The sequence below is a fragment of the Chenopodium quinoa genome, unplaced genomic scaffold, assembly GCF_001683475.1.
Source record: "Chenopodium quinoa cultivar QQ74 unplaced genomic scaffold, ASM168347v1, whole genome shotgun sequence".
NCBI lineage: Eukaryota > Viridiplantae > Streptophyta > Magnoliopsida > Caryophyllales > Amaranthaceae > Chenopodium > Chenopodium quinoa.
In genome coordinates, this window is record NW_018744537.1 from 4,187,625 (window position 1) to 4,198,975 (window position 11,351).

An 11,351-nucleotide genomic window follows, 5' to 3' on the forward strand; every position below is an offset into this window, starting at 1 on the left:
ACTATGTGGTCCAGGTGTACCACTAACAACACTCTGAAAAAAAAAAACTTTTAGTGCTAAAAAACTTAAAACCTACACTACAATTAGCATAAATTAACTTTAAATCACCTTTCTTGATGCCCTTTCTGCTTTCATCCCACTCAGTATTCAAATGTGGTCTACCACCTTCTTTCTTAGGGGATGATACAGCCACTGGTGTCACTGATGGGTTGTTGCAGGTCTTAGCATAGTGTCAAAGCTGGCCACAATTCTTACATGTTGCCCTTCTCTTGACTGGTTTCTCTTCTTGCTGGCTCTGCCCCACAATTTCTCCCTGTTCCAGCTTTCTTTTCTTACTCTTAGGCCTCCCAGGCTGTACTTTGATGGCTGGTGGTAGTGGCTCCCTTAGCTTCACCTTCTCCCAATGGTTTGGACCAGGCATAGGTGCAACCTCATACCTGTATGCTAACATGTATGTGGACACAAAGTAAGCACTGTCCACATACTCTTCAGGGTCTGCCCTTTTGTCCATGATGCATGCATATGCATGGACACAAGGGATACCAGTTAGCTCCCAATGATAGCAAGTGAAAGTACCTTTGCTTAGGTCCACTTTAACTATGTCAGAATTAAGCTCTACTTCATAAGTGTCACCTCTAGATACTTGCACAATGCAATGCCTAGCTACTGGTTCTATCCTTTGGAATGCCTTTCTTACATATGGAACTACTTTTCCCTCCATTTTTTCATAACTTTCCCATTTATCATTGTTTCTTTTCATCATATACCTCCTAAGCCACTCCATCTGAGTCAATATGGGCTTATCCCTAGCTTCTTTGATCACAGCATTGAAAGTCTCACAAACATTGTTAAGCAACATGTTTGACTTTGGGAATGAACTAAAAGCATGTCTAGACCAATGCTCAACTAGGATGTCAGCTAGGTATTCAAGTGCATCCTCAGACAAGAACCTTATTGACTCTATTGCCACTTCAAAATCAAACTACAAAAAGGACAAGAACACATTTACAACCACGCTTACACACACACCTACATAAACAGATTCAGCTAAACAAACAGCCACACACAGTCACAAAGATTCACTCACACTCACAAGACAGTGACAGTTACTCATTCAGTCATTGACTCACACTCACAGACAGTCACTGATTCACTCACACACTCACAGTCACAGACAGTCACAGATAGCCAATTTGAGGTGAATGTATACCTGTGTTGTAGCCCTAGCTTCTGCCCAAAATAGCTCTTTGAATGTTGCTCCACTAAACTGCAACTTGAAGTTGGCCCAAATGTGTCTGACACAATACCTTGTGTCTGCATTAGGGACTACCTGCTGGAAAGCTTCTAACAACCCCTGTTTTAAAATCAAAAGTAATGCATTACATAAAAAAGAATGTATGTTAGGTTGAAAAATAATATATTAGTAGTAAGTAATTCATCACCTTTTGTCTGTCTGACATAAAGGTGAACCCAAGCCCTTCATTTTCATCTTTTAAGGACTTCATTAGGCTCTCTAGGAACCACACCCATGTCTCTGTGTTCTCTATTTCACAGGTAGCCCATGCAATAGGATAAATATTGTTGTTGCCATCCTTCCCTACTGCAACAAGTATCTGCCCTGGGTATGGACCCTTGAGATGACATCCATCAACCCCTATTAAGGGTCTACAACCAGACAAAAATCCCTTTGCCAAAGGAGCTAGGCAAACAAACATCCTAAGGAATAATGGGGGCTCAGGTTTCTCAATCCCATCAATAACAACATTACATTGTGTCCCAGGGTTATACTTCATGAGAGCCTTTCCATAGTCCCAAACTCTGGCATACTGTTGTGCTGCTGAACCATAGATCATTAGCTTTGCTCTTGCCCTTGACATCCAAGCTTTGCTATAAGTAATTTCTATGCCAAGATCAGTTAACACCCTCCTAATGAATCCCTTTAGCTTCCACCCTGGATCACTTCTCCAATCCTCAATGTACTTCTCAGCTAGAAATTCAGCAGTAAGATTGAGATTTCTTTTTACCCTTACACACCTATGCTTAAGATTCACATTCTTAATCTGCCAAAAATCTTGGTTGACAGATCTCCTAGCAACCACCTTAAAATGGCATCTCCTCCCTCCAACACAAGTACACTTAGGCAACCTACACTTTTTTACATTCCATTTACACTGACATCTCCTCCTGCAGTGGATGGTTAACTTGCTGCTGTCATTGTGCAAGTACCAATATTCATATCTATTCTCAACTGCATGAACCCTCAATGCTCTCCTAAGCAGTTTACTGTTGATAAACTTCTGTCCTTTCACCAAGACTATTGGTTTCTTGAAGTCTGTTGAGGCATGAAACCATGGGTACTTGTCTTCTTCATCATCAGAACACTTAGGGCTATCCAACTCCTCTGAATCAGAACTAAACTCTCTCTGCAAAAAAAAACTTCTTTGCTCAACAATTCACTTTCAATGATCAACTCCTTGTTCTGCAACTCATCCTCTCTCTTATCTTTCACAAACTCCAAACTTAGGTTGACCTCTTGAATTATGTTCTGAATAGTGTTGTTCACATTTTCTTCAAGTTCAGCATCCTCATCTAACCCCTTCTCTTCCCCTATATCCCAATCAGGGTCAGTGTCATAACAATCAGAGCTGGAGGAGCCAGATCCAGCTTCTGTTTCCAACTCAACCTCCCTCCCTGTCTTCTTCTTCCTCCTACCCTTGGTTGTACACTTTCCCTTTCCCTTCACTGTATTTCTCCCAGAATTACCTTCCTGTTCCCCTTGCTTCTTCTTCCCTTTAACACTCTCAGAGAACAATCTCTTCCTTGATGATTTCTTCCCTGTCACAGTCTCATATGGACCTCCCTCTTCAGTCTGATCTACAACCTTATCTGTATTTTCCACATTCAGCTTAAACCTAGGGCTTTTCCTAAGTTCAGTGGGCTTATCAGCTTTGGTTTTTCTGTTTTGGGTGGGTTGTACAATACTGGGTACTTGGCTAGTACAATACACTACAACAAACCCATTCTTTGTCTTTGTCTCCAAAAAGCCCTTTACATCATCTTCACTCAAAATTTCTTTTTTACCATTTGACCAAGTCTTGCCCTTTTGTTTGTACCAAATATTCCATGAGTCTGGCACATGTAAGTCTAGCTTACCCCAAATACAAGATTCCCTCAGCAAGTCCACTGACATTTCACTCAATTTACACTTATACCTCCAATATTCCCAGCCACCCTCATAGCCACAGAAAGTCTTCCCCCTTATTTTTTTGTTCACAAACACACCCCCTAACCTAACCTTAACATCAACTAATTGAACAGGACCAGCAATTTGTGCATGTAATAGCAAAATAAGGAGATTTAGGAAAAAATGAAGACTTTTTTAAACCAAACATACATACATAGTAGCAATAAACATATACCCTACATCACTGTCCTACCAACATCTATACTTAAACAATTAACCAACAATTAAACAATAGTTGAAATGTATTAAATAATTCAACAAAGTACAAATTAAACCCTAACTTTCAACAAAATTGCAATTCTACCATCACCAACCAACAACTTACAAAATTAAAGACAAGGAACTAAATTGCTAACCTCTGACGTCGCCATTGACAGCAAGCAATTGTCAGGTCAATGAACTCAGCACGTGGTCCCCAGCAGACGCCCAACAATGGTGATTTTCGCAAACAACCTTCAAGTTAAACCCCAATTACACAGGAGCAAATTTTTCTCTCAACTTAAACTAATTTAGGGTTTTAATCTACAATTTAGGATCTAAATTTGAAGACCGGATCAGAATTTATGGAGTTAGGTGAATTTGCAGAGAGAATTGAATGAGAAAATTGAGAGAAGAATAGCTTACAATGTGAACTCGAAAGAAAATAAAAAAATTTAGGAGGGAAATAACGAATGTGGGCCCCACTCACCTGAAATCAAACGAAAAATTGAAAAAGGTGGTAATATGCATAAAAAATTATTTTAGTGGGTGGTAATTTAAAATAAAATTTTAATTGGGTGGTTATTTATAAATTGATACTATTTTTGGGTGGTAATTTACAAATTTTCCTTAAAATTTTAAGTGGATGGTAAAAAAAAAAAATTGTTTAGATTAAAAATAATTCAAGTTTTTTAAAGGTAGTATTAATAAGAAAAAACCCTAAAATTTATACAAAATCCTTGTTGCAGCTTGTTTTAATGAAAATATTTGTTTTGTTCTTAAAGGGTAGCACGTGTTACCCCAGGCCCTTACGTGGGTCGTTCGCCTTTGGTAAAGAGGCATTAAGACTAACACATAAAATGATTAAATGTATGAGATTAGAATTAAATTGCATATTTATAACGCGCACTTTAAAAGCTACATCATGAATAAATTGTTAGTAAATTCAGTAAAAATATAATAGAAAGAATAAAATTAAACTAAGGTAATTGAATTGAATTCACCCTCGGGAATGTATCTTTCACATCTTGGTCAAAAGGTAAAGCATCGGATAATTTTTTTAGAGACTTTCGCACACATTACTTGAATATGAGATTAAAACTGGTTAAGAATTATCGGATAATCTCATATGAACTCTGAAAAATTGATGGTTGATGCCTTGAATAAATCCTAAATTAAGATATTTATAGTTTAACAAGCTGAAAAACATTGAAAAATTTGGAAAGTCCCGTGACACTCGAGGGATTCATCAGGGGTCATGTGAACTGACTCTAGATAGGAGTGGCAAAATTCGGGTCAGCAAGTCAGATTCGAGTCAGATTTCGGGTTGATTTTGAGTTATGCTTATATACAATCAAAAATAGTGTAAAACTTAATATTATTATGAAATATGAAATTTGGTCAAATTGGGTCGAATTCGGATTATTAGGATTTGGATCAGGTCGGGTCCGGGTTTCTCTCAGTAACTTAACATGCGGTCCCTGCATTTGTACCCAAAAAAATACATAAAATATAAAAAAACGTGTGACCACATAATAATGGAATTGAAACTTTGTCTTTATCTTTAAATTCATTGGGTATATGTATGTTTTCGTACGAATGATGTGACTACACTGTGCCAAGAAATTAAATGCAATAAGCCAAAAATAATGCATATATTGATATATGCTTTTTAAGAATCTAGCTAGTCCATGAAGATGAGACATCCAAGTAATCCAACTAAGGAGTACTTAATAACTGTGGTATAAATTATCAAATGACCCACTTAATTAAAATCTCAAGTAACTAGTTAGAGTCACAAGATTGATTTTTATATCTTATCACACTCCTTTACAAGTCATTTGAGGTTAAAATGTGGCTACTGCATGAACCTTCTAACACTTCACACTAATAATCCACTTTGAAAAGAAAAGTTAATAAGATTTGAACCCATGACTTTTTGTTACGCATGCTTTGATACCATGTCTAAGAATCAATTCAATCAAAAAGTTGAGTTGATGATTAAATTAAAGTCATAAGATTGTCTACCATGCTCTCTCACATAAGGACTCTTTGGGGTTTGAGATTGATATGGATGCAATATGAGCCTTCACATAAGTGCTATACATTCTACTTTCAAAAGAAAAGGTATATGAATTAATTTGAGACCGTGATCTTCTAGTTCTTTCCTACTCTACTTGGTTTTATGTCAAAATTGGGTGTAAAATAGTAATGTTTGTCTTTATAAATAATCTTCATCTTTCATTAATTTGTTTTTGTCAATAATAAAGATATTTTTGCATATGTACACATCAGACCAAAGTCTCCATTAAATTATATAATTAAGATAAAACAAGTCCCTACCAAATTAGTATGGATCTCTCACATTGTACGAAGTATCATTCATTGAAAATTATATACGAAGTACTATGTATATATAGATTGTAAATAAAAAAAGAAGTAAGCAAAAAATTAATGGGAGGCACACATAAAAATTTTGCTCCCAAATTAATCCACTTCTTTGTACAAAGAAGTCATGGTTATTATTGCCCCAATATATTGCCTACAATTAGGTGCACAACCACCCACTCAAAAATTATGAGCACTTCAACAACAAAAGATAGACGTTCTGCTGGATATAAACCTAGCATTTGGAAACTTGAGTTCCTTATTGAGTCTTCGAAAAGAGATCACTATGTCCATCAACAGGTAAGGTTATTATTTGGTAACATATATTTATATTATATTATATTCGAAGCATAATACTTCGTATAACACAAGTAATATTTTAACATATATAATTATATGTTGGTCGCACTTATATATTTCAAACATATTTTCTTATACTCGTAGATAATATTGTTTTCTTATATTCGTAGATAATAATACTATTTTTTTAATTCTATTTTTTTTCTCTTTCTCTTCTCTTCACATTGTCTGAATACATATATAAACCAATATAATTAATGTCTTAATTGGTATCATATATATAAATGTTACTCCGTAAATTAGCTATGCTTTCTTATGTGATACTGTGTTAATAATTTCCGTTAATTATTTATTTGTCATGTGTGCTTGACTAATCGATCTATCTACTATCTAGGGTGAGTACGCAAACATAGTAAAGAGACTAAAATGTGAGGTGAAGAATATGATGGGTGATGAAGAATTGGAACCCTTCGAAATTTTCAAGATAGTCAATGAAATACAAAGATTAGGTCTTGGAGAATAGTTTGGCGAAGATATAGAGAGTGCACTACGTAGATTGGCATGCAAATTTGGTGATTTGGGACTTGATCTTCATGCTACTGCTCTTGGGTTCAGACTTCTTAGACAAAGTGGAATCTTTATTTCTCAGGGTATGTGTCTATGTTAAATGATTAAATTTGATCATATCATATCTTTTATACGCACATCATACCATATCTTTCATATGTGCTTGTTTATCACTACATTATTTTAATTTTGTAACCAAGCAAGGCTGATGGAGTTGGTGGGGGAATTCATCTTGTGACTTTGAGGTCACAAGTTTGAGCCTCACTAGCTAGCACCTCACAGTTTTCCCAATTTTTCTTTATACGACCAAACTACACGAGATTTGAAAAACTTCTATGATTAAAAACTTTGTGTATCTCCACATGACTAAATTTTTCCGTAGCTATGAATCATCAAGTCTAATCAAAGTACACTATATGAATAGTGTAAAAGTCAAATAGTACAAAGGAAGTACAAGTTATGATAATTACTTCTCCAACTTTTAACTTATAAAAGGTAATTAAGGTTGTGTACTATAACACCATAATTAATCTACCATGTAATTTTAGCAAATTATCATTTGAACAACATTGCTCATAATAAATATATATATATTCGAAATATTTGTGATAAAGAAAATGTCCTTCCTCGTTAAAATTGTGGTTAATATATCATGGATATATTTGGTGTGAGAAACAGATATCTTTAAGCAATTCGTGGATGAAAACGACAACTTTAAGCCATCTTTATGCAATGACAAAGAAGGGATGATAAGCTTAAATGAAGCCTCATATTTTGGATTTGAAGGGGAGCATCTATTGGTTGAGGCCAAAGCTTTCACCAAGGAGTATCTAACTAATAATCATTCTAAAGAAGAGGATAAACTCATTTTTGATGATGATGTGAAGCACACATTAGGGCTTGCATTACGATATAGAATGCCAAAGCTTGAAGCTAGACACTACATCGAGACTCATCCTAAGGATGTTGAAACGGCCTTGCCTGAACTTGCCATGCTCGACTTCAATAGGGCTCAATTGATGCATCAACAAGACCTCCACGAGTTGGCTAGGTAAGCTCTTCACAATTTTTATTAGGAAGATACTAATCACGTGATTCTTTCGTAAAAAGTCAAAATAAGAAGAACATTTAGAAACAGAGGGAGTATATACCTTTTATGCAACTATTGTTTTTAATCCATAGGTGGTGGAAGGATCTTGAGCTATCCGAGAAGTTGAGCTTTGCGAGGGATAGACTAATGGAGTGCTTATTTTGGGGCATAGGCACATTACCTAAGCCTGAACTTAGCTCCGGTCGAAAGGCTTTAACTAAAGTCTTTAAATTCATCACTATTATAGATGACATCTATGATGTTTATGGGACCATTGATGAACTTGAGCTCTTTACCAATGCCATTGAGAGGTTTGCGATTAAATTTGTACTAGATCTACATGCACGCACATAAGTAAAATTTTAAACTATTTACTAATTAAATTGTGTTATTGTTTATATGTGATTATTATGATGATATGCAGGTGGAACATTAACTCTATCGACGAGTTACCAGATTACATGAAACTAACCTTTCTGGCTTTGTACAACACTGTTAATGAGATTGGATATGAAATTCTCAAGCAAAAGGGTTTTAATTGCATCCCTTACCTTAAAAAAACAGTAAGTAAATTACATAAGTTTGACAGGTAACCTTAATTTAAGTGGACATTAGTAACTCCATCTCCAATTATTTTGACCAATATTAACTGATTGACCAATACAATTAAATTACTCCGTAGTAAATTGGGATGTTAGGTGGTGAGCTGGCAAACAGGCTCATTTTCAATAAGTTGCATGCTTGGAGTTGTTTTTTTTTTTTTTTTTTATCATCTTGTTCAAGTATTATTTTAAGGTGAAATGACAATTATACAATCATTATTTAACCTAAAACTCTACATACAACAATAAAATATGTTAATATTCTTATTGGTCATTTTACATACTCAAAAAGTTTTAACAAAGCAATTATTTGTCTAACACAATTATAACATCAGCAAATACAACTAGTTAGTCAAATCAATTAGTACAATCATCTAGTCAAATTCAGCTAACACGATCAGTTTGAATTTTCGACTTCTCACCAAACACAACCATATATATTATTTGTAGTAGACTAAAGTAGCTTATATTCTTGACTATATGCAGTGGGAAGATATGACAAAAGCCTTTTTGGTGGAGGCAAAATGGCTCCAAAATAGCCAAACCCCAACATTTGAAGAATATCTCAACAACGGATGGGTTTCAGTCTCAGGAATCGTAGCATTAACCCACGTATATTTCTTCGTGAGTCCAGAAATTACTCCTGAGGCGCTTCGTTGCTTAAGAAACAACCATGACATTTTACGTTTACCTTCCATGGTCTTTCGACTTTCCAACGACCTTGCCACTTCTGAGGTACGTACAATTATTATAAGTTTGCCTCATGACCTAAGACTTGAAGTACATGTATAGTAACGTTTAACATATTAACTTTTTTGCGTGTTTAAAATTTTTTGGTGTACATAGGCTGAAATAGAAAGAAGAGAAACAGCAAATGCAATATCATGTTATGCTAAGGAAAAAGGTGTAACAATGAAAGATGCACGTAAACACTTAAGCAAGTTGATCGACGAAAGCTGGACAAGGCTAAATGAAATTCAAGTTGTGAATGAGACTCCATTTTCGGTTGATTTCATAGAAGCGGCCATGAATCTTGCTCGTACAGCTCAATGCGTGTACCAACATGGAGATGGTCATGGATCACCCGAACTGATAAAGAAGAAAATTGTTTCTCTCATAATTAATCCTATCCAATTATAAAATGTTTAGAACGAGGTAGCCCCAGTTTCTCATTATGAGAAACACTTTTGTTTCTCATAATAGCATTTTGGAAAATAATGTGATGTTTTTTACTGGTGGGGACCGCGTATGTGTCATGAGTAGGAGCCTCAAATCTTAACACATATCCAATGAGTAACAACTTGTTTCTCACAATGAGAAACAGAGAGTTGTCCGTTTAGAACAACAGATAAGGTTATTAGTAATAGATGTATGTTAATAAGGATTTGCATACTCAATGCATGTATATATATTGTTTATGTTTGATTTGTATTATTAAGCTTTAAGTATATATCAGCTTAGGTATTGTTGAAATGGTGGATCATATTTCATTCGGGGAAGGTCATTATATCTCAAGGTGAAAGGTCATTTTATCCTCTCAAGGTGAAAGGTCTTATGAGAAATAAGAAAAGCCAACTAATTAAGTGGGACAAGTATTGTTGCAATAGCTAAAACGATCATTGCATTAACCATAATCATTGCATTTAACCTGCATTAATTAGCCTCGACTGATGCATTTGACCGTTGCTTTTGCTCGTTTATGTAGTAGTGTCTCAAGGTGAAAGATCATTTTATCGATCTCAAGGTGAAAAGTCATTTTAATTTATCTCAAGGTGAAAAGTCTTATGAGAAATAAGAAGACCAACTAATTAAGTGGGACAAGTACCGAGTGTCCGAGTGATGGGTGGGTAGAAAATAGTCTAATATGGAAGAAAGTCGTCCATAGAAGTGATGCATCTATAACTCATTCAGATCAGATATGGCAAATAATACAAGTGATGCACTTATTCAGATATGGTGAATAATACAAGCTAATTAGTGATGCACTTATCCAAATATGGAGGGAAATTATATAGGAGTATGAGAGTATATCATGAAAGTTAAGCTATGCACACCACACTTTGAAAGTTGAAATGAAATTAACGCGTTTCCCACAAAATAATTGATTTAGTGAGTGTAACACAAAGAACATAGATAGCCTAGATAGGGCAAGATATATGGAATGATCAATGATGGATCAACGAAACTAACACTGTTATTGTTCCAATGGATGGATTGATATGGACACCTAAAATTATTGCTAAAGCCAAGACATTAAGAGTAAAGACAGTGTAAAGAGAGAAAAAACATTTTAAAAAATAAAATAAAACAAAAGATCCGACCTGCCGGAATCGAACCAGCGACCTAAAGATTAGCTGTGTTTACCACTACAGTCTTCCGCTCTGCCAACTGAGCTAAGGTCGGATTGTTGATAATCATTATATCTTTGTATATATATACATATAACAAGGAATAATCTAGAATTAAATTAGTTTCAATTTACAAACAAATAAAAAACTAATTAAGCACTGCAGTCTGTAACACTAACGTGAGTTGATCATTTAATCTGAATTAAACAAGTGATTGAGATCTGGCTTAAGACTATACTCCCTAGTCCCTACGTCCCTAATTTTTGCCTTATCTGACTTTCAATTGTCTCTAAAATATATAGTTTTGATTTATAATATATATGTTTCCATTTCAATACTCTGCAATTTATTTTTATTTTTTTTATGTTTTTTTTCTTTTTTGATAATCTTAGAGTACACATTGTAACTAATTTAACACGTATCTACTTTAATAGTGAGGATATGTGGTCAAAATTTTCATATTTTGACCCCTAAAAATTCAGTAGGGCAAAAAAAATAGGAACGAAGGGAATATAATACTCTATTATACTTCATTCGTTTGCATTCCTTCAAATTTCAATATTTAAGAGGAAAAAACAAAAGTAATGTGTGGCTCATTTGTTCATACGAGTAAC

At 34.8% G+C, this 11,351-nt stretch overlaps 1 protein-coding gene, 1 non-coding gene and 1 pseudogene across 2 annotated transcripts; 1 reads left to right on the forward strand and 2 right to left on the reverse strand.

The window, feature by feature from the left end:
• Positions 1-232: 232 nt before the first annotated feature.
• LOC110698839 lies at positions 233-3,190 on the reverse strand. The gene is made up of 4 exons (XM_021876358.1): positions 2,531-3,190; positions 1,443-2,423; positions 1,211-1,354; positions 233-982 (listed from the first exon to the last, which is right to left on the reverse strand). Exons 1-4 carry the CDS (start codon positions 3,188-3,190, stop codon positions 233-235), a joined length of 2,535 nt encoding a protein of 844 aa, XP_021732050.1.
• A 2,678-nt stretch (positions 3,191-5,868) lies between these two features.
• LOC110698749 lies at positions 5,869-9,816 on the forward strand (annotated as a pseudogene).
• An 888-nt stretch (positions 9,817-10,704) lies between these two features.
• On the reverse strand, positions 10,705-10,792 carry TRNAY-GUA. The gene is given in 2 exon segments: positions 10,705-10,740; positions 10,756-10,792. It is a non-coding gene; the product is annotated as a tRNA-Tyr (tRNA).
• Positions 10,793-11,351: the final 559 nt, after the last annotated feature.